The sequence below is a fragment of the Hesperophylax consimilis genome, chromosome 29 (genome assembly GCF_061612785.1).
Source record: "Hesperophylax consimilis isolate HC1 chromosome 29, BYU_Hcon_1.0, whole genome shotgun sequence".
Classification (NCBI taxonomy): Eukaryota; Metazoa; Arthropoda; class Insecta; order Trichoptera; family Limnephilidae; genus Hesperophylax; species Hesperophylax consimilis.
Genome location: NC_142864.1, coordinates 13036533 through 13062063, shown reverse-complemented (window position 1 = coordinate 13062063; position 25531 = coordinate 13036533). Strand labels below are relative to the sequence as shown.

The following is a 25531-nucleotide window of genomic DNA, read 5'->3' as shown; positions in this document are numbered from 1 at the left end:
AAATGAAAACAGCCGTTTTTCAAATGGTCGATTGTTGAAAATGCCAGATTTAAATTTTTTAGTACTTAATCAAACTGTATTCATTGAACAAGAGTATAGAAAACGTACATATTAGTAGCTTCTGCGACAGCTTGTAAAAATTTAACTTGTTTTCATAACGTCAGAGCTCAAGAGATAATGCAAACGACTGCATAAAAAAATGTGTCAACAATTTGCACAATATGGCGTCTTCATATTGTGACTAGTTGGTAAATAATAATATTTTTTTGTTATTTATTAAGTTAAAAGAAATACATATTTCGTTTTGTTAACTTAAGTGTAAATTGATTAAAACAAAAATAATATATATATTAATAATTATGGTTTACTACCTAAGTAACATATTTTTATTAAGAAAGAGCATTTTGGTTTTGCTCATTGATCTTGAGGGCAAACATTTTTTTCTTAAATATATTTATTCTATTTACGGTTGTCAGGCTAACAGGAAGGAGATTATATATGTGTACACCCTCATGGCCTATGTTTCTTTTACCACACTCTGTCTTTGCTGAATTTGTGTATAATTTATTATGTTGTCTTGTGTGGTGGTCACGTACTTGTGATGTTTTCATAAATGAAGTATTTGTGTGTATGAGGCCATTTTGGATTTTGACAATTAATAGGCATATGTTGTATTCGTACAGTTTTCTAATTTTAAGTAAGTTAGTTTCTTGGTATACTCTTTTGGTGGGGGTATCTGGTCTATAGTTAAAAAGTTTTTTTATAACTTTATTTTGTATTATTTGAATTTCGTTTAGATATGTGATGTTTAATTATGCATATTTCATGAGGCCAGAACTCCTTCTGAGAAAAACATCTAAAGATCTTGTTCTGAGACATTTTTATAGGGTAAAATTGAATGTTTGTTCAAAAAAGTTAATATCGTAGATGAAAAAAAAAAACTCGTTTCATCAAATGCTTTTTTGCATTGTGGCAGAGCTTTGAAAGTTTCATGACACCTTCTCGCATATTTCACTGTACTAACTAAGCCATATTTCATAACGCCAGAGCCCCAAAAAGGTAATCAAAACGACCCTTCTCTAAATCACCAAAATTTAAAAAAAACAATGATTATAGTTCAAGTAATTGGCAGAATATGGCATCTTTGTATTGTGACTGGTTGTGACGTAACCCTCCCGGAGCGGTGTCGCCGGTTTTGATCCGTCTGACTCCGGAATGCGGCCCTTTGTTGGGACCCAAAAGCCGCCCGAAAAGGGTGACTACATTTTTGGAAAGACCAAAAGGCAGATTTACTACCAGTGTGGATTATTGTCAGGTGAGATGAGGCGAAATTGAAATAATTGCAAGGCTCGGCCGATGGGCCACTATTATTTTGAGGGAAGAATTTTAAAACAGATGGTGCAGTTCGGCGCAGTTTATGGAGAGTCAAATTAATGATGAGATCGCAATTGGCGCGTTTAAGAAAAGACGACAAACAAGTCATCGTTATTAACAGCAGTAATAATAAATTGGAAAAAATCATCATCATCATTAATAGGGCGCACCAGCGTCTACACGATCGTAACTCAAAATTTAGTCAAAGGTTTTACGCTTTATATAGGTACCTATCGTTTTACATCTTCCCATATATATAATATTTGTTCTGTGAAAAGTAGTCATTGCGTCCAAAAGATGATTCTAATTTTCTCTTTTTTAATAAATCAAAAACCAAAATTTAACTTTAAATCATAATGTTTGTAAGTAGGTACATAAATACCTTCCTACTTAATTACAAATTTCGAATAGTTAAAAAAAATCACAAAGGTAAGGAATTGCTCAATGAAATGTCAAAAGATATGTCACCATCACAATGGCAGTTTTAAAACTATATTCAGGTAGGTAGGTACCATAATATTACTTACTCAGATTAACAGCCCGTAGTAATAAACACGATCATGGCGTATTGGGCCTCCATAAATAAAACATGCTCGATACGTTTTGGGTCTTCCCAGGACAAATCCAAAGTAATGACCGGTTTCAATAAGTAAAGCAAATAATTGCAAGTATCCAAATTCGTTCTTTATCGGATAAACGATGTCCTTGAGCATTCTGGGTCCCAGAAGTCGACAGTTCTCATTTAAATTTGTGACAAAAGTTTTTCTTTTGATGCCGATCATACGTCTTGTCTACGGATAAGCTGTTTACAATTTCTGCGGTACAATGCACATAAATAATGTCCAAGATATTATCTACTTGTGAATTGTGAAGCGATTTTTAGGTTTTTGTGAAGCGATCTTAAAAAATATGTCTACCTACGAAGATGTAGGATCTATTCGTTATAGGATTTTAGGCACAGGCAATGTTTATTTAATCGCCACATTGGGACGCATGCGCGTATGACTACGTTACCCAAACCAGCCAGCGCGGTTGGAAACCATCTTGATTCATTTTAGAGTGGCTTCAGCCTTAGCACGTATTTCCTACACATTAATCTTACGCATTTTGAATGAGAATTTGAGGGTGTTGAATAAAGTTTTAAAACGCATCTTTAAATCGTCTTCGCATCCTTAGCAATAAGCATTTAACATTAAGGCGATGCACTACGTCGTGTAATATTTCAAATTTAGCTGCTATCAATAACAACCCTTACGTAGATGGCGATAAGGTTTAAATTCCCGATTAACACCATCCGCCTGTTTTGATTTATGCAAGAAAAAAACATGGCCAAAAGATGCCTTTTATTTTATTTTGTGGATGTTCAGGCATAAATATTAATTTTTTTTTCGATCATTTTATTTTTATCATTTAACTTAATTTGCCACACTATACAATAAAATTATAACTGAAAATGGGTTCGTAAGTAGGAGATTTTGAAGTTTAAAGCAGTTTTCATAGGCCTTATACATTATTTTATTCTGGGCTTATAAAAAGACTTATCTAAAAAATACTCGATTATTTTAAAGGCCAAGATGTATTCTACTCGCAGTATTTAATTACAGCATCTGAAACATATCTAGGTGACCAAATTTTCAAACCAAAAACACATGATTTTGCATTACTACGTATGACATCGCCTTAAATCTGTTATTTTGCGTTGTTGCAATTTATATTTAACTGCAACAACCCAAAATAATTATGACATGAATTTTGTAATTTTTTTATTGACTTCCGTATTTCTTATTTCTCTACTTATTTACGGTATAAATATTGTGGCAAACTCCTTTAGTTTACCTACCTTTCTTAAAGAATGGAAAAAAGGATTACGTTTGTGCAGATTTGCTATGCTAGGATCTTTTATAGATCATCATTACATTAGGGTTTCGATCGTATTGGCTATGCTGGGATCTTTTATAGATCATCATTACGATCATATTGGCTATGCTAGGATCTTTTTATAGATGATCATTACATTAGGGTTTAGATCATATTGGCTATGCCAGAATCTTTTATAGATCATCATTATATTAGGGTTTCGATCATATTTGCCATGCTAGGATCTTTTGAGTTTGATGTTCCTTATGCAGTAAAGGGTCTTACAGCTTATTTTTTTAATAAACGAAACTTAACTTTATCAAGCATATTGAAATAATAACCAATAAAGCTTTGAAAATGTTGGGATTTATTTTAAGGGTATCTAGTGATTTCAATAATGTAAATACTGTAAAAACATTATATATGTCACTAGTAAGGAGTCATGTAGAATACAATTCCACGGTTTGGTCCCCAAATTATGAGGTTCATTCACATGCGATTGAAAGAATCCAAAATAAATTTTTAAGATATGTAAATTTCAAAATGGGCATTCCTAGAGAAAACCTAAATTACGATAACTTACTTTGTTCATTAAATTTAATAAAATTATCTGATCGCAGAATTATTTCCGATTTAACCTGTTTGTATAAAATCATTAATTCAATGTTTGATACCCCTGATTTATTATATGTAATCTCTTTTCATACTCCAAGCAGGTCGGTTTCAAGACAGTACCTACCATATTATTGTAGCAATTCTATGTCAACGTCCCAATATCATACTCCTATGCGACGGATTCAACAGCTAGGAAACAAATACTCAGATGTTGTTGATATATTTAGTACATCAATTTCAATATATAAGCATACCCTATTGTAGTTTTTTTTTTCATCGAGTAGTGGAATATTTGAATAAAGGTATTTAATTTGATTTGACTAACATATAATAAAATTGTCAACTGAAATAGAAAAAAATATTTTGGATTTTTTATATGTTGTGCCTGCATTCTGTGTAGATCAAATCAAGTTGAGTGATATTTTGACTATATATTTATTTTTCTGCAATTGTTTTAATAGTCGTTTCCTGCACTATTTTCATGTATAATTTCGTAAATATTTTTTATATATATGTATGTAAAAGCCTTAATAGGCGTGAAATAAATAAATAAATAAATATTATAGAAAAAAACAGTACATTGGATAGAGTGATGAAACAATTTACAAATATTAAATATTTCTTTAATAATTGTTATTATATTTGATTAATTTATTTAGTTCCGCTTTCGTGAAAAATCACCTCAAAGGCGCTTTGTCGGTACCTATGATATATTTTCTTAGTATGTGTGAAAATGCGTGCGCATTAAATAGTTTGTATCATTGACAAAATGCTCCTTTTAAATATAGGCAGTAAATCCAAAAACATATCGATGTTAGACAAATAGTTTGAAGAGCACGTTTGAATGGAAAATTACATACTTTATTTGTTTCGTAATAAAGCGCTGTATTTCGTGCAAAAGTATTTTAAAATTAAACAGGGACAGACGTTCGGTACAGTCAATGTTATTGTTTGAAATTCTTTGCATTAATGTTAAATCAGCTACTACTCGCCTTTGTTGTAAAGGGATTCACTCAAAAATACAGTAAATCGTAAAATACGTATAATATTTATAGAATTTTAGGCAAATTAATAAAGGGGAAAAGAGATTTCAACGACATGCAGACACAAAATCAATTCCCTAAATTGAGAATTTTGGGAATAATTCTACTGGCTTCGAGTAGATGGGACTATTGTTGACTTACTAACATCAGCCACAGATAGGATAGCGAAATTGATAAAGTAAAAAAAATAGCTTTAATTTCAGACTAATTTTTAAACAAGCATTTTTTGTATTTCTTTTATATTTTCAATGGTATTATTATAATTAAATTTACAAAAAACAGTTCATTACTACACAATTTTTGCTGTGTAATTATTACTACGCGTAACAGCTAATCTGTCAAAGTTCTGTGCTTGTGCTCTGAAGGCATTATCAAACTGTTAATTTTTAAAATGAAAACCTAAAATGAAACTTGATAATCATAAAAAAATAAATGAATATTTTTTCCACATTTATTAAAATCAATTAAATTATCTAAATGTAGCAGATACTGTATTAAAACAAAAAAGATGTAAAATTTATTATTATTAGTTCCATTTTTCCTTTTCAACGTATGGTCACCTATCAATCATTATCGAACAGCCGAAATATATGGAAGCAATGACCAGATTATTGGGATCGATTGTCCGCGCTTCGCATTCCCGATTAACCGCGCGCCGCGGCCTCTTTGGGTCAGGGCTATTATTCTATCGGCGGAGGACAAACTCCAAAATCAACACAATTTTATAAAAACGGGATGAATTGATAATGTGGCTAACGTATTACAGAGTTACAGTTTTTTTACTGGATGAAGTATAGCTAAGTTGAATATTGAAATATATAGTTGTTACAGTTATAGTTGTTTACTTTCAAAGGGTAGGTATTAGGAGATTATCGGAAAATAATATATTATATATTTACATATACAGGATTTTCCAATAAGAGGTGTTATTTTGAATAGCCAGCTATTTCGGTAGATGTTACTTTTGAAGCTGTCATTATTTGACATTTGACAAGTAGAAACTACGCCATTAATAAAAATGGAACAATACACGCTTCAACAACGCATTGAAATTATTAAAATTCACTTGAGTGAATCAAATGCAAATCATCTTGAGTGATGAGGCCCATTTCCACCTCGGTGGCTTCGTCAACAAGAAAATTGTCGCATCTGGGGCTCAGGAAACCCAAGAGTTATTGTTGAAAAGCCTCTCAATCTTCAACGTGTAACTGTTTGGTGCAGTTTATGGTCCGGCGGAGTCATTGTACCTTACTTTTTCAAAAATGAGGCTGGAGCAACAGTTACGGTGAATGGATTGCGCTATCGAGATATGATTAATGATTTTTTATGGCCGAAATTAGATAGTATTGATTTGAATAACGTTTACTTTCAACAAGACGGCACTACGTGCACAGAGGCAACGAAACCAATGATCTCTTACGATTGAATATCAAAATAACACCTCTTATTCGAAAACCCTGTATATTATTTATATTAACACCACACAGGAGGTGCTAATGAAAATAATTTCCCTCAGGGCTTATGTCATCTTTCGGGATGCCATGTGGAGGGTCTCTGTTAAGGAAATGAAGGAGAAGAACTTCTGGGAAGGTAAAAGGTATGAGGGTTGGGAAGGAATCTAGGGATCAGTATTTCCAGGAGTGACAGACATATGAATATATCCCGCAGTATCTATTTGGCGTAAGGCGATTGGTCAAAAGAGACCAGCTTGAGAGGTTAAAGAGTCTCCACAAACCAGCTTCTCCCGATCTGGTACGCCGCTTAGCTAGTGGGCAGGAGCATCCTAAACACACCTCGCCCGATCAACTCAGGCACTTACCGGCTAAAACACCAAGCGAATCACTTGTGCTAGAAGCATTAATCCCATATGCACCAGTGCACGTACCCGAAACTCGACGGACAGGAGTGGAGCACTCGTTCACAGAAGTTCTGAAATCTGAAGGTATATTTAATCTGCTTTTAAAAGCAGTATTTAAATTTGAGATACCTTCAAAATTATTGAATCTGTTTGAACTTAAATGTGAAGCGGGAATATTTGAGAACATAATTGTTTTGGTCTAGACCCGAAAATGTTCAAAATGATACTGCAAGTGGAAAGGTGACAAATAAAGTTCCCGACTTATACCTGCCTATAAAACTGACCTATGAAGTTTAGAATTCATAAATAAACAATGAACAAAAAACCTTAAATTTTCAAAGGATTTCACCTCCATAGAACAGTAGGACATACCTTAAAGTTTTACATTCCACAGAATCAGCGATTCGTCAAAAACTCAAAGAAGGGCAATAGGCATAATGATCTGTCGCGGCTTTCGTCAGAAGCTAGTGCAAAAGGAGAAAAAGGGGCTCAACGCACTACTAGAAAATTTTGTCCTTCAAAAAACGAATGTTTTGTTTTGTAATTCTTATTTGGTTTCGGACTGACCGCCACAGCAAAAAAGTTAAATGCTTTAATAATCGAGTAGGCGGGGAAACGTTCATATTATTTTTGGAGTTAAAGTTTTTAACAGGGTAACTACTTTATTAATTTTTGGGTGATTCAGTCATCATTTTGAAAAAGTTTTCATTTAGAAAATAATGTATTTTTTCCAGGTACATCTACAGTCTGGTAATATAGGGTGACATTGATCATGCGTGCTGATCATAGTGTGCATAATTCTAGCTCTGAAATGATTTTTTTCAGGCAACGTGGATTTGTATCCAATCTTCGAAAATTACCACTCGAGTGATTTTCGACATATTATGCCGGGTTTGCAAAATGTCTTGAGTGATCGCACCCCATAAAATGCCATTTTTGAGTCACAGAATTTCTGCATTTACGATTTTTTGATATTTTTTTTATAAATCCTACAAATATAAAATAAACGGTAAAATATAGGTGAATTCATTGGCTGTATAGCACTGATATCAGTTTATATGTCTCCATATTAAAATTCAGATGTATGATGGTGTCAAATTATTTTTAGTTATATACAAATTTGATGGTTGAATTGTGAAGCTGTTTTTTTGTTGATATTTGCTGACAGAGAAAAATGTAAATAAATTTTGTAAATTCATCAAAGATTATAATTTTTTGCGTAATTTATATTGTTAAGTAGGTATATCTGTGTAACATTATAATAATATATGTACCAAACTACTTTAATATTCGATGATGCATTTTTTTTTAGATCGGTGTAGTTGCCTTACTCCTAAAATTGACTTTTATGTCCATGTTTTTTTTTTACATATGTTTCGATAGTTTAAACATGTGGAATAAATATAACACCCAATTTTACGACACAGTTGATTTTATAAAAAGTATTTAGGTACAAAGTTGAAAATTGATCAAAATCACACCAATTTACGGTACAAACTTATTGATGGTAACAAAATTAACAAGTGTTTTTCGAAAAAAAAAACCCGAGTTATGAATAACCTGACAATTTTCAAATATTTTCAGGTTATTCATAAAAAAAAACTCGTGTTATGAATAACCTGACAATATTTGAAAAGCTGCTACTTTTTGACCCCGAGAGAAAAATATTAAAATAAAAAACGCTTTTTTTTAAACATTAATTCTACACAGAAAGCCCAAGGGAAAATAAATTTCCTCATGGCCTATTTCATCTTTGAAGATGTTGTGTGGAAGCTATTTTTTGAGGAGAAGAAGGAGTGGGCACAGGTCTTGAAGAGACCCGTATTGTAGGAGGGAGGGAACATAGAGGCCCCCAAATCGTTCCTGAGCTGAGCTGTTGAACTCAAAAAGAGTCGTGAAAACGACCTGTTGTTATTTTACAAATGTCAACCATGTACAAATCGCATTTCACGACGTTAGATCCTCGGAGCATCTTCCACTGAAATACCGGTAGAACATGGATAATATTACCACCTGACGCCTGTGATACCTATCCAACCTCGGACAAAAATCAAGACTACAAACCAAAGTAATTTACAAACGACATTATAAACTGTTTCATCAAAGTGATAATTTATTGTAGGTTAACATGGCTTATCAAGAAAAATAATGATTCCATGAAATCAGTTACGCTTCGCAAAGAAATTTCAATTTGACACCTGCATGAAAACACGAGAAATCCATAGTTAATCAGTTAAATAATGAAATTGTTTTACTAACCTGAGGACACATCTTGCAGTGGTACTTCCTGGGCGCGCCTCCGTGCTGCTGGGAGCCCCCCAGTCTGGGGCTGCCGGCCTGCTTGGGCTGGGGCACCACGAGCAAGGAGCCCGGGCCCCCGCCGCCGGGGGAAGAGCTTGAAGACCCTGAAAAACCCATAGCAGAAGTCAGCTAACGTTCTAGATTACTTTCATAAATCATCGAATGACTTCAAAATGTCATAGATTATGGGAGTCAACTTGTAACAATATCATAGATGAAATCAATGTTGATCCTGGATTACAATTTCGTAAAATGATGATGTATGGTAATATGGTAAAAACAGATGGATGAAAATGAGTTGTAAGACAGAGAGCGTCCGATTTGAGGTGCATGGAGAAAAGAATGTACTGAACAGGAAGGAGTTACCTTGAGCAAGTAAGTTAACGTGCCTAAGAATTTAATTTAAGAGATATTGCCCCCTGCAAAATTTATTGTTTTGTAATGAATAGTCATTCTGTAACAAGAATCGAGAAAATGGCATTAATAAAATGATTATATACGTATTGGAGAGGAGCTGATATCACTTGCTAAATGAATTACAGTAGTAATAGGCTGAGTTGCTTATGTTTAGTTTTCAGTTGAAATTCCTCCTCTTGGCTTAATTGAATCCTACAAATAAAGGCCTACAAATACTCGACAGTGTTTCTCCATGCTACTATATTTGTTTGTTATCTATTGCACTGTATATATCCTTGTCCTGTACCAACCTTGCAGTGAATGACTAGACGTCTAATCAAACCTGATCTACTGCCTGATGCTCGTACTTCTTTGCGCGTCTGTCCATCTTAACATGTCGAACTGTTACCTTCTTTCGCATATAGCCTTAAGTTGACCGTCGTTATTCCTGTTAATCTTACTTCTCCAGCCTCCTTGATGTGCCTGACAGTGAGTCGACGGCCCATTCTGCTGTATCCGACTGTTATCTTCTATCATCTTCTAGCATCTGGTAGATCTGCCATTTCGAGTCCCAATGCAGTGCCTGATAATGTGTCCATTCTACCGTATCCTACTGTTACCTTCTATTCTTCACAGCGTCCGATAGATCTACATTATCCAGTCTCCTTGAGGTGCCTGACTAGAGATCTAATAATACCTGATCTACCAGCGGATAGTCCTGCTGCCCCGTAAAGCATCTGGCTGACGGCTGCCTGGTGGTGGTGATGATGATGGTGGTGGTGTCCTCCGAGGGATAGTCTGTCTGCCTCACCTCCTGCCCCTTTTTGGTGGGACATGGCTCCTAGCGGATCTGCCGTATTCATTTTGGCCTGTAATAATGCGAAACAAAGATGGGTTAGCAATTAATTGAAAATTTGCGCTTGAAGTTGAGACACTCTGAAAGAATGGTATAGTCTTGCTACTTAGAGCTCCTTTGTATTACAGGCGTCGGTTAAAAGATAAAAGGGAGAGAATTCAATGGATCTACCAGCGGTATGCCAATTCAAGTGATTAAAGACTATCAAATATAATATCAGAAAATTGCTGACATTACACGGTCTTACGGTCTTAGTAATGAACAGTAATAGAATAATAATCTATCTATATAAATAAAAATCTTAGCTTGTTTAAAATCTCCGAAAGTTCTTCAGCGATTGCTTTGAAATTTTGACACAACTTGCATCCGAAGACGCGTGTGTTTTTAAATACTGATACGCTGGTGTGTGGGGTTGTACCTACTTTGTGAGGCTAGGGGTAGTAGCCGGTCAACACCTCTTGTTAAATGGGTGCATATAAGGATTGTTCATTATCACAGTGGTCGGCTTTGGTTCCGATCCGGAACCTTTGGACGCCAAATCTTGCCGGGGCCAAGATATGCCGAGCTCTGCGGTGAGACATAAGAACCCTTCTCAGGGTGGTGGGCATATGGGGCTTATTCACAAGTAAATCAGAGTAAAAGACAAGTTTCTGTACATATAAGTTGAACTCTATTTCATGATAACAGGGTAAACATTAAGCAAGGGATTTTAAAAGACTATCTATCTAAACTATCTAAACGCGGATGAGTGGAGATGCCTTCCTCCCAGGGGTACGTCTGCTTCGGCGCGGGCGACCGGCCCACCAGCTCCGCCTCTCGTCCAGTCTCCAGCCAGGAAACAACTCTCCGGTGTCCATCCACCCGATTATTGCGGATCCTTTCAAGGCGCGCGTGTGAATGGCGGTAGGCGGCGTTCACGCACCCAAATACAATACTCATCCGAACGATCTAGTATTCCTCAGCGTACTCAAGGTTTGCATGTACGAAGCGAGAGAGGATTGTCTCTTTAAACGTGGATTACATCCCAAACGGAACACACGGCCCGGTGCACTTTGGCACTCGTTTAATTCACGCAGGTTTTAAAATTGTCGACCGACATTGCGCGTATTTCGGCGCGGGTTTTTTTTACATTTAACCATTACTCCGCGTATCTCAGGATCGGATGCCTGATTTTACTTTTAAGATTCGTCGCGTACTTGCTCCGAACGGTTTTTTAAATTGCTCCATATAAACTTGGCACTTGACGTTTCAACTGAGTCCTCGCCCAACTGGGCTCCGTTGGAAAGTGTGGAACCTTGCAAGAATAACCTTTTCCCGTTATTTTGCGCCGATTTATGGCTGTCAAAATAACCATAGACAAAAATCAAAATAATAATTGGTACCTAATTATAATTGTTATGTTTCTAAATATTTTCATAACAATACCTATATTATAAAGATGTCACCCTCTGCAGGTTATTATGCAGGTATTAATGAATATGTAGTAGTAGTATAATATGTTATTACATTTACGGGAATCTATTTTCTGAAATAAATTGATATTTGGGAGTGGCCCCATTTTAGTTGATTTGGCTTCGCTAATTTCCACCACCTGTCTAGACATTTTCTAAAGAACTTTAGGCGCAAATTCTAATTTTACTAATTTTGTAAAAATTGAGCGTACATTTTTAAGTACTTTCCGATTGACATAAAAAATCTAGCCTTAAGGCAATACCATACGCAGTAATGCAAAATCATGTGTTTTGGTTTGAAAATTTGGTCGCCTACAAATGTTTAAGATGCTTTAATTAAATACTGCGAGTAGAATACGTCTTGGCCTTTGAAATAATCGAGTATTTTTTAGATAAGTATTTTTATAATCTCCTACTAACGAACCCATTTTCGGTTATGATTTTATTGTATATTGTGGAAAATTAAGTTATTTATAAAGTGATCGGAAAAAAATTAAATATTTATGCCTGAAAATACACAAAATAAAATAAAAGGCAATTTTTGGCCATGTTTTTTTCTTGCATAAATCAAAACAGGCGGATGGTGTTAAGCGGGAATTTAAACCTTATCGCCATTTACGTAATGGTTGTTATTGATAGCGGCTCAATTTTAAATATTACACGACATAGTGCATCGCCTTAAAGTAATAACTCCCTACGTTACGCTATCAAAACGCGATTAATACCTACTTCACTTAGACACTATAAGTACCAACCAAACACGGTGAACTTCAATAGAGACATTATGAGTACTAAGATAAAACAAATTATAAAAAACCAAAAGATTAGATAACACAATGGCCTCTGGACAGCTTACGGGACGTAGAATATCCTCATATTAACAATTAAAATGATTAGATAATACATAAAAACCGATTAGTGGCTGAGTTGACAAATGCGTCGGGTTGAATTCCTATGCTAGCTAAGTCCTCCATAACTACACAATTACGGTTTCAGAAGTTTTCCAAATATTGTCAGATAGTCCACAGTGGAGTTCTGGTACCCACTGGAACTGGCAAAGGAAGGATGGAAGTAGAAAAACATCCCTGAGGCGTATGTTTGATAAAACCATGCATTATGAGAAGTGTAGAGATTAGCAAATAAGGCGACGCTGGTGTAATTGTAATGTGTGAGATTAAGAAAGGGGCTTACATGGTTTGGTCATGTAAAGCTAATGAACGAGGAAGAAGTCGCTGACGCCCAAGGAAGACATAGCACGATCAAGTGAACTAGATAATACTCTCTGTTAAATTATATGAATATGCTCAAATTGTCAGACAAAAGAAGTTTCACTGACTTGGTATTTCTACATAAAATTCTAAATGATTTAGTTGTCCGGTATTGCTAGAGTTGATAAGCTTTCGGATTCCACAACGTAATACTATAAGTCAGGATTTATTTTAGTGCAGAACTTCTGGGACTAACTACCATATGTATTCCTCTTTGCCCTGAATACTAATAGAAGGAAACATTTTTACCAAGTCAGTAGACATCTTCAATTTATCTTTAAACAAATATAAAACGATGTTAATGAAGCAATTCAGTTATGTACAATAAATAATGTATATTTCTTAATATTATTATGTAAAAACCCCGAAAGAGGGCGTTAATTAATAAATAAAATAAATAATTAGTCGGGCCATGTCAATACAACAACGCCTTCCGCACAATGTTTTGTCTCCCCAGATACTGCAGCGCTTCCCGTATGTTCACGGAGGGGCGAGTTCCCGGATATGCAGCCCTTATTAGATCCAGGGTGGCAGGAATGAGGGAAAGGATAAGAAGCTCTGCAAATATCCTCACTATGGAAGCCCGCCTCACTCCATCCTCCAGCATTGACGCACACTGGAGAAAAATACTAGCGCCTAATATAGTCACGGCTCCCTAAAGGCTTCAACTTTCTATTATTCTATTAATTTTATCATTTTATTTTATTTTCAATTTATTCTGTTTTTTTTCTGTTCTATCTTTTTGTTTTTGATTATATATTTTTTGTATCTCTATATGGAATGTGTGGGACTGCACTAACCTCCCCATATACCGGAGTAAACAGTTTATTATTTTATTTTATTTTTGTTTATTGCAGAAACAAACAGTACATAATTACATAGATGACAATAGTTACAAAATTATAAAAGTTAGTACAATAATTGGTACCAATGACATGTCGTTGACATATATGCATATGAGGTATATTGTACATTTTACGGTTAAGTTACATTTTTAAGTTAAGTTAAATTAGTGTGCTGGGGAAGGAGAGAGGTGTGTGTGAGTGTTTGTGTGTGTGTACGTGTGCATGTGTGTGTGTGTGTGTGTGAGGGTGTGAGGGTGTGTCTGTGTGTGGTTGTATGTGTTATGTGGGCGAATTCAGTGTGCTAAAAAAGTTTTTCTTAAATAGAGGGAGAGAATCAAAAAATATATCGGTATTTGTGCTTGTTTGAATTGAGTTGAATGTTTGAAGGATGCGAGAAATAGGGGAATTGGCTGCAGCGTTTGTATTATTACTAGTTGTGTAAAAAAGGTTAGTGTGTCGAGTTCTTTTAGATGGGGTGTTAAAATTTATTTGGGATAGAAGTTCTGAGCAGTCTATTTCGTTGTGTATTATTTTATGGAGAAATGTCATGTCAGCTACCGTTATTATTATTATTAATAAGCAGAATAACAGAAGGGTATGTATGAGACGATGTGTGAATGTGAGAGAGGCAAGGAGTGTGTTCCAAGACCGAGTTGTTTGGCGGTCCTCTCTGCCTACCCTTGCGGTGAAACGGCGTGATGGTTAGTTAGTTATCAGGAAAAGTTTATTTATTTTTTATTTTACGTCAGTCGAAAAGAAAAGTTGCATTACAAAAACATTTGCCATAAATTTTTCAAAATATTTGATTTATCCCTTATCCTCGGAAAACAATTCATATTAAATATTAAAACACACATAAAAACAGTACAATATACGAAAAAAAACACTGGGGTGCAACAGAACTCACCCCACGATATTAATATTAGAATTGACCCTTCGGACACGTAAAACGAGAAACGTGCTAAGGGTAAAAAGGTCCGAAATATATTATTTATTACATGGTAACACTTGCACCCAGATTTTACGAGAAACTTCATACAAGTTTTGTATATTTTGGGCAGGCGTAAAAGCTGTATGAGTATTTGTGAAGATTTAATTTGTTTTAAGGGTAGAGAAAGGTTTTTTTGTAAAGAGCCAATTTTTGTATTTTTTGCCTTATGAAACTTTCGGATACACATTAATATGATTTGATTTAGTCGAATAACTTGTATTATTAGCTTGTCTTATACTTATACGATAGTGGTGTTCAACAATCAACATATTAAATTTTGTCAACTCATCAAGCAAAGAGATAACGTAATTTTAGATAAATTTCTGAATTAATTCTTCATTTTATTTAAAAAATACTACTTTACAAATAATTTATTGTCTTGTCTAATTTTTTTGAGAATTAATATATGAAGGTTCACTCGACTGCCTCCGTGGTGAAGAGGTAAAGTTCTCGACTAGCAATCCTAAGGTCGCGGGTTCAAATCCCGGCATGCGCAAGTAAATTTTTTTCGATGAATTTGTGTATTCCACGATTTATTTATTTAAAATAATATATAGTATTCTTGCGATACGTACCGGAGTAGAAGATACTCTCAGTATCGCCCTGGTGTAAGATCACTATTCAGAATTGAAACGTTGCTTGAAATGGCTTTAGTCATGTTTAGTGACCAGATCTGAATACCCAGGTACTCCCTCATTTTCATCTTTCCCATCTCCTTTCCCTCCCCACTACATTCAGCATCACAACATACCCCAATAGGAGATGTCACGTTCTCACTGGCTCCAGTCGGTCGGGAGCAGTTGGGACTCTTGTGCGATATTCATGTAAAAATGGTGGACGTGAAAATATTTGGTTGACTTTGAAATTTGGGACAGACAAGTAAAAAATGAACTACGAAAACATTATCTTGGCACAGACTCCTTGTCTAATTCACATTCATACATCGTCTAAATAACTCTTCTGTTATTCTGACTCTTGACATGGCCCGACTCAAGTATTTTATTCACTTGATCGTGTCATGTCTTTCTCGGGCGTCCACGTCTTAAATTAATCTCGATTATCGAAAAACGTGATAATGGACAGTGTAAGGCTTTCCGAAACGTTGGATAAAGAAAGAGCAAGCACAACACGGAATAATAACCCTAAAATTATCTACGATAACTGAAAAACATGTTTATTATTTGCAGTTTTACTTTATGAAACGTCCCTTGTCAAAATGTACATTGCAAGATTCATAACATAAGGGCGGTGAAGAAAAAATGGTTTTGCAATACGCACATGTCTTGCGAGATTTTTGATAGAAGCCACTCTTCGGTCAAAATATAATAATATGATATATTACGAGGAAGAACAGAAAGGGGATGGTCATGGGGTGATAAGTGGTAGAAGAATGGATAGAAAAAAAAACACGAATGAGGGGAAGCATAAGGTTCGTGCTTTATTTTATATTAACAGGCAGTTGAATTTATTGTTTGGACAATTTATACGCAGTTTGCTTCACGCCAATAAGTTTAATAAAAAGTGCATATTACACCTTGTTTAAGACGGCATAATACCCTAAAATAAAGTCGGAATATTAACGACGTAAGTGTCGAAGGCGCGCACAGCAATATGCGACGCACGACCCGGGGTATTGGAAGAACCTACAGTTGAATTAGCTCTAGCTAATCCTCCAAAATTAAAGTGAGAATCTTAACGATGTAAGTGAAGAAGACGTGTTCAAAAATATTCGGTGCGCGGCCCGGCGTTTTGGACTGACCTACGGTCGATTTTGCCTTAGCAGGCGTAGAAATTGATGAATTGAAAATTGTTACTTGTTAAACTTTTCAGTAAATTTCTAATATATCTTAACAAATGTTCATGCGCCTGCAATTGCCTTGATAATATATAATGACGAAATATTATAATTTAACACGTGTTCCAACATCGTGAGAATACATTCGTATTTTACTAAATGCATTCATTAGTTAAAACTAAATTCATTACATATTTTCATTCGTTTAAGATAAGAATTTGAAGAGATAAACTCTGTTTGAACTCGAAAACATACCTGCTTATTAATTTTTTTTTGATGTACACGTTACTGCCCGGTTTCTTCTAATATTATACACAATCGAACAATGGAAAACATGTAGCAAAAATGGATATGATGTCTAGGTTCCACAATGAAGCTGATTATCTGTTTCTAAAAAGCTTTACAAATTTCATGACGCCAGACGCGTCATCCCACAGCATGTACTGCTTTACAGAAACAGATTTTTAGCTCCATAGCATAACTAACTAGATTACTGAAAAATTACAAAGAAAACTCGTAATAATTGAATGCACGTCACATAACACGAGTTTCGATATGAGACATGATTTTTGAAAATGAGTTCTTCTCAGTGAACAGAACATATTTCATCTTTACTAACGTCTAATACAACTACCCTTCAATAAAATGGGGTGGGGATGTAAAAAACCTCCAAGGAACGTGGTCAAGACTTCATGATTTATGGCCAAATATCAAGGGATGGAATTTTTTTACTATCTCTTGTGATTTATATCCCGCTTTATAAGTCAGGGGTTGATTTGTACGCGATTGCAAAATTTACACAATATATTTATTTTGTATGTACATATTTAAAAGCAGTTTAAAACGTACAATCTTCTCTATATGCCTTCCATTGATATGCTTGGTGTACTCTTAGTGACCAGCTCTGGCACGGAGGCTCCTTCGAAGCCAGAGTTAAGTTAGCCTATCAGAAGCTGGATGTACTGTACAGAGTGTACAGGGCCCTCAGATACTTTAATAGTACACAGCTGCTGAATCTGTACAAACCATGATGCGATTGTTGAATTTGGCAGCCACTTTGGAGCCCCAAAATACCTGAAAACAATGATTGACTTTGTGCAGAAACGTGCGGTCTGTTTGATAGATTCCCATCTCTTAACAAACGGATTGCACAGGCGTCAAGTAGGTACGCTTTCCCTGTTCTACCGGTATTACAATGGAAGATGCTACGAGGTGCTAGCGTCATTGATCCATTCAGCACCGGTACATACTCGGGAAACACGCCAAACGAGCGCCCAACATTTTACACCGTTGAGATTTGTCACATGAGAACGGGTCGCTTCTACGACTTAAGTTCAACAGCTCGGCTGTGGAACCATTTTCTGGCCTTTGTGATTCCTCCCTTATACAACATAATTAACTCAAATTTTCTCCGAATTCAAGTCTTATTTTCAAAGTTGAAACAGATTGTTTATTTTTATTATTAAAATAATTAAGGTCTTTGTTATGCTTATTTTTTTGTAAGAAAGCTTAACAAAGAGATATTATTATCTGTATATTATAACAGCGCGTCCTGATTTACTTTCTAGTCTTATATCGTAAGTTATAAGTTAAAGTTAATTTATTTATTGCATTAATTAAGATCAGACGCTACGGTTGTGGCAATACTCAATCATCTGAACAAATTGATAGCGTCAAGGAACGTAAGTTATTTATTAATAATTATATAATAAATCAAACTGATATAATTTATATGCGTGACTTCGTGAACCTTTGAACAAATTCCTGGGGAAACCTGCTCTAATAATAATAATGATTTACTATGCTTTAATATCTCTACTTTTTACTAATTCATTTAATATTTCGTATAAATGCGATTAATAAAAACTTGCAAAATAGCTTTTTCGTCTTTAGAAATCATCAAACTGCTGGGCTTTGTCAGACTCAAATCTCACTCAATCTAAAACCCGCCAACAGAATCATTTACAATGGTGGTTCAGCTCGGAAGTTCGTCTCGTGAATTTATACGCACCCTAATAAATTTAATATCAATAGTAATGGATGATAAAATAGCAAATGTAAATCATGCAATATGCAAAGTTTTACTGAAGTATCCTCGGTGTGCCAACTCTTCTCTAAGCTTAAGACGAGAAAATACCCTAAAAAAATCCGGAATCTTAATGTCGGAAGTGAAGAAGTCTTGCACAAAAATATGCGACTCTGCCCTGGTGTATTGCACAGACCTGCGTTTGAATTTGCCCTATCAAATCTCTAAAATAAAATGGGAATCTTAACAACATAAGTGATGAAGTCGTGTAAAAACAATATTCGGCGCACGGCCCGGCGTAAAGAACGGACCTAAGGTCGACTTTGCCCTAGCAGGCCAAAAAAATCGATCTTTCCGTTTGGTTTATTTTAATTATTTCAGATGAATGTATTACTAATTTCTCTAATGTTTCTAGAGGGACCCCTCGGGAAGTTACTAATTCATCGTCTATAAAAATAAAAAAGTTTTACAATCAATATTTTAATGGTAGGGTACCGTTTTTATTAATCTTAAATATAAATAATTTACATTCGTAGGAATTCCTTGAGACTTATATCGCCGTAGATAATAAGAGAATAATATGTTTTGATCGTATTGTTAAATACGTTCAAAATAAAATTAATTATGTTTATTGTATTATTTTTTAGAACATTAGTATAGTTGTTCTATAAACACTAGACCTCGCGTCCAAAAAAGTATCTTGAAGATGAGTTGAATTGTTGTTGAAAGAAATATGGAGATCCGCAAAGAATGCAAGGCTGATATAAGCGTAACAAGTGAGATGAAGAAAGGGACACACAGATGGTTTAAGCATGTAGAGGGAATTAACGATGAAAGGAGTGTAAGGAGAACATATGACGCAAATGTGAATGAAAGTCGGTGACGTCCGAGGAATTACGATTAAGTGAATCAGATACTTGAGTCGGTTAATTAAAAATGATAAAATTACAAATTTATCCAATACCTTAATATTAAAATACAATGACTAAAATTTAATCAAATATTTATATAGATATACATTTAAATATGGTCATATCTAGTGCATTATTTTCCACTGCACAAATAGGCTGTGCGCAAATGACCTCAGAAGATCAGCAAATTGAAGACGTGTGTTAAATTGATTAAGGTAGCACTCTTGTCTCACGGCATTCATCATCATCATCATCATTAAACCGGCTATCCGAGCTACCTCACATCTGGGAGGTGTGGGAATTCATTAATATTTAATATCGCCGTCTTCTACATACGTGCATTGCCCTGAAAGCAGTGGCGGTTTTCTCTAAAGTGCGTCTGTGCTGTAAACTCCCATAAAAAAGAATATGATAAAATCACTAATATACCTACAATCAATAATACAAAATTAACATAATCACTTGAAATATTACCGTTTTTTTTTTTTAATTTAAATAACAAACAGTTTCTTGCGTAAATTGTGACTTGCATTTAAAACTATTTTTAAATACATATATTTGAAATTCGACAAATAAACTAATTAATAAAGGAATTGAAATCTTTGAAGTGCAAATCAACCGACTTCCCGACATCTGATCGAGCCGAAACTCTTTTTCGATGACAATGCCGGTATGACGGCAATGCCTATGACAACAGAATAACACCCATGCGAACACCTCGGCACAGGTTCTCCTAGTGAGGTGTTCACAGAACTTTACTACCTAAGCTTCAATCATGTATATACAGTTGCATATCACATTTCGTTCTACTACCATGTTTTATATATGGAACTTCTATCTATATTACTTGAACCCAATGTCATAAAAAAAATAAAACAAACCCGTCTCATAAACCTTTGCAAATAGAAGGAAAAAACCTCCAAATTTCAGATAGTGAAAAATACCTGGGACTTCATATCGATAAACACTTATCTTTTAAACACCACATACAAAAAGTAAAAGAAAAAATTATCAATTAACACTAATTGGTGTATTTGGTAGAATAGCCCATCTTCTACCAATACAAGTAAAGAGGGGATTATATTTTAGTTTAATTCAATCCCATCTAAATTATCTCATAGAAATATGGGGAAACACAAACATCACATATCTAAACGAAATTCAAATAATAGAAAATAAAGTTATAAAAAAACTATTTAACTATAGACCAGATACCCCCACCAAAAGAGTATACCAAGAAACTAACTTACTTAAAATTAGAAAACTGTACGAATACAACATATGCCTATTAATTGATCAAATCCAAAATGGCCTCATACACACAAATACTTCATTTATGAAAACATCACAAGTACATGACCACCACACAAGACAACATAATAAATTATACACAAATTCAGCAAAGACAGAGTGTGGTAAAAGAAACATAGGCCATGAGGGTGTACACATTATATAATCTCCTTCCTGATAACCGTAAATAGAATAAACATATTTAAGAAAAAACTGTTTGCCCTCAAGATCAATGAGCAAAACCAAAATGCTCTTACTTAAGAAAAACATGTTACTTAGGTAGTAAACCATAATTATTAATATATATATTATTTTTGTTTTAATCAATGTACACTTAAGTTAACAAAGCGAAATATGTATTTCTTTTAACTTAATAAATAACTAAAAAAAAAAATATGTATACTTATAAACTGTATGTATAAATGAATGGATAAATAAATAAAATAAAAATCAAAATTTGTCATATTTCATACACACACATGCATTTTTATGTGATTCTTTGACATTATATTTAATAATTTAAAAAAAATACATCAGTTAATACACGAAATAAAAGTCAGTACTATCTACTTAGAATTTTGCTAAGGTGACAGAGTAGTTGACTCCAGTAGTCCCTGGGGAGGAATGTTCAATCCTCAGTCAAACAAAAAAATGTTGTTTTTAAATAGTCGTAGATATGTCACAGTGAAGCCACAATAAATCGCAGAAATTTATATGAATTGCTAATTCGCTAATCTTTGGTACAGTGCCATGATGTTAGGAAAAAAAATGAAACATGAAAAAAGACCAAAATAGGATTTTTAAAAATAAATCTCTCTTTTTAATCTCCGATTGAACTCCCAATGAGAAATGCCACGAACCGCCACTGGTTATAAGGTATAATATGCTTGCTTGTAGTTTGTTTGATTAATGGGTGCAATACTTCCTTGGCGGTCTAGATTAAAAAATAAATAGATTTACAAAAAAAATGTTTTTGGTACATTTTAATGTGTTGTTTTAGTGTTTGGACAGAGGTGCGTAAGAACGTTATTACAATAATTGTGTTATTCGTTTTGTTATTTTTTTCTGATGTAGATTAAAGTAAATGAAATACAAGACGCAACGGTAATCAGGACAAGTACGTATACAGTAAACAAAAATCATCAGTACTATCTTTAATAATATAAGTCATACGGTTTAAAAAACTGTTAAATCAAACCAAAACATTTCACGGAAGCTTTTACAATTTATATGAATTCCGCACAAAAATTCCAAGCGTCTGTAGTTAGTGGGACTGTAACATCCACAATTTTGGAGTGGCACGGAGAAAATTGAGCATCGCTAACTTATTAAGTATCTCTTCAAATTATTGGTTATCCGGTTAAAAATGATTTAACATGTTTCCTGACAAACTTTTAGTAAAATAACATAAAAATCGTGACATTTATGCATTTCGTGATATCATCAAGACAAACCGACGTGCATAAACACGTGTTAGGAATTAACAAAAAATTTATCAGAAATTTTCTTACAATATCGCTTATAACTGGATAACCAATAATTTGAAGAGATTCTCCATTAATTAGCTATACTGATTTTTCTCCATGTGTGAGGCCGAAGACAAAGGGATGGTAAGTGAGGTGATTAAGAGAAAGGTGGGAGTTCACCAAGCATGACTAAATATATGTCAAGCGATGTTTAGATACTTAAGGCCCGTAATGAGCGTTCAAAGATGGTTTGAAAGGGAGAAATGTAAATACGAATGTTAGAGGGAGTGCGCTAATATTAAAAAATCATAATAATTAAGTGAAAATGGTGAAAATATTTAATAAAACACGACTCGTTTGAAATAGAGCAAAAATGTCTCAACAAATGCTTTAGTTGCATTTAAAGATACATTGTGAATTTTTTCATGCATATAACATATTAAATAACAAAACAAAACGCGATTTTTATTACTTTTGGAGCTTACTTTGCGATTTTTTTCTACCGAAGAAATATCATATAATTAACGTTTCGGCATTACAAATGTATAGATATTTTTTTTTCGCCATCAATCAACGTAATAATTTAACGTCTCCTAAAACGTTGTCATTTTTTAAAAATTATGTGTTTTTCAAGGAATATGTTTAAATACCACAATGCCAACTCTTTTTAATTCTCTAGTTGGCTCCCAAGTAAAAAACTATTTCCATATACGCAACAAATATTTTTATTACAATTCTCTGCAATAATTAATAATTGCTCCTGCGTTCACTCAATATAGTTAATAACACGCGTAATTTCACGTTTTTAAAAATAGTTTTAAATTCGATAAACTATCGTATAATGTTATCAAAAACATCTCCTTCTAAAGCCTTAATTATACCAAACCACAACATTATCACATCAATTATATAAACTCGTTAATGAAGCACTTGTAATAATACTGAAATGCATTTCTATCTGAATTTATGCCTATTGCAATCTTTACACTCTGTTGCACTATGTTTATAATAGGAGTTGTGATATTGAAAAAACAGTCCGTTGGAGATATTATGATTCAACGATTTTCTCGGAATTTGTTGAATGTTGAACGCACGCTAAACGCGTGACATACATGCAAATGTTCCCCTTGTGAGAATTCTCTTTATGTTATCTGATTGTAGGCATTATCGAACCAAATTGACTATGTTATGGATTTGTGAAATCTTTAGGAAAAGATAAATTAGAGCGGGGTTGTCAAAACCAAAACCAGTTTTCTTATTTAATATTAGTAAGTAATGAAAACATTACTTGTTTTCAAATTAAATAAACCATGATAACACTTGAAGTCGATTGCACAGACCATTAAGCCCATGTAGTAATAATAGTAACAGAATATTTCAATAGCGCAGATTAATGATATTTAACTCCTCAGGCCTCTGGCGTATTAACTGCTATATATCTTAGAAACACTGTCGGAAAGTTGGAGAATTTGATTGTATTTCCGCTTCGCAATAAAACCAAAATAAATTGAATATTTCTGAACGCATCCAAAAATCAAAAACTGTTTTTGAAAGGTGATGAAATACGCTTCGAAATTACACATTTAATTTAAAAAATATCAAGATTTTGAAATCAAACACCAAAAAGTTTTAAAAATTGTTTACCTTAAGTTTTTTCGTCCAAACCCTGATAACAGTTACCTCAATTTTTTGTCGTTACACATAAAAATAATGAATTAAAAATTGAGAAATTTTCATAATTTTTTTTCAAATTATGGTTGGAACCTTTGGTTTAATTTTAATTTTTCTGAGGTTGACTTCTGGATTTGAATATAAAGCACGGTGTCTGTTTCTTTCACCGCTTAGTTCATACCTATCACTATGACATTAAGGAAGATACAACGATTTCCATGAGACTATATGAGCTGTTCCCGGAAGCGCACAAATTGACTCTAGGTAATAGTTGTTTGTTCGTCAAACCAAATAAATGAGCTCAACATTTGCATCTACATTATGTTCGCATCCAAACATCATAAAAAGTATCTTTTCACAACCCTGTCGTTTAATACTGAATTAATTACATTTTATGAGCCATGCTAATTTTTGTGAAAATCATATCGGATAATCTGCCTCACTCTATATATAAAATTAATAGTCGTAGTAAATAGTAATGCAATTCATCTATAAAAAGTCAACATTAAAGTGCATCATGTAGAGTCTCCACACATCTAGCTGTAGTTGGTCAATTAATTATTGAATAAATTAAACCGTTTAACGTTGATTCAGATTGAGGTTTTGATCGAAATCTTTTATGATGAGATGAGACGTTTGCAGGAATCAATTATGGGGGAAAATCTAACTGCCGCTTTCACCAACCGAACTGAGCATTTCACTATATCGGTGTCACAAACGGTCTTGTATTTAAGCTACATTTTCAAATTTTGAAGATGAAATTCAATATGAAAGTTCTATTCAAGTTATGTTATTATTTAACCATGGGCCTGTTGCTTCACTGTACTTGGATAAAATAAAACTTAGCTTGAAAATTTGATGAATTGTTAAAATTCTGTAAAACCACCATCTACTTCTATATTTTGTTAAGATTATTTTATGATAAAACAATGAATTTTCATATTATGCCAGAGCAGACTCGTGAAAAATCACGAAATATTATAATTGTAGGATTTGTGAAGCTGAAATTGTATATAAAAAAATATTTGCCTCAGAGTCTTGGCATTTCAAAATCAAAATTGTCAATTTTAGATAATCGTTAGTAAACTTGAAAATGTCAATTTTGTCTAGCAAAAGAAATACGGATTTGTAATTCATACGGATTTATTAATTAATTAATTAAAATAAAATGAATTTGGTGCCTACTTTTTCGCTTATCTGAATTGTTCCGGCAATCAGTTTCAATTTTGAAAATTCAAAGCAAATCCAATTTCTAGAGTTCATTGAACCGGAGTCACAAACAGACTCACTAGCAATAATTTATGTGATTTTGATGTGTTTTTAAGAAATAGGAAAGTATTGTACAAGTATACGTAAGTAAGTTATATTGAGTTTAGCAGTTTAAAATTACTTTACACACGCTTTATAAACTTTTTGTATAATATTAGATAGCTGATTAGCAGGGCCGGCCGAGAGGCAAACGGAACGCCTTGGCGAGTCGGCGCCTGGAGTCTAGATTCAAACCGGCCTCTCCCGAT

General features: G+C 34.0%; 1 protein-coding gene across 1 annotated transcript in view; it reads right to left on the bottom strand.

Moving 5' to 3' along the window:
- The window catches only part of LOC149409891 (zinc finger protein rotund-like), a 504757-nt gene that overhangs the window by 366216 nt on the left and 113010 nt on the right, over nt 1–25531 (bottom strand). The window contains exons 3-4 of the mRNA XM_089649178.1: nt 10151–10313; nt 9007–9152 (exon numbers count right to left, since the gene is read on the bottom strand). Coding sequence (XP_089505304.1) covers nt 9007–9152; nt 10151–10313 — 309 coding nt within the window. The remainder of the gene's footprint in view (nt 1–9006; nt 9153–10150; nt 10314–25531) is intronic.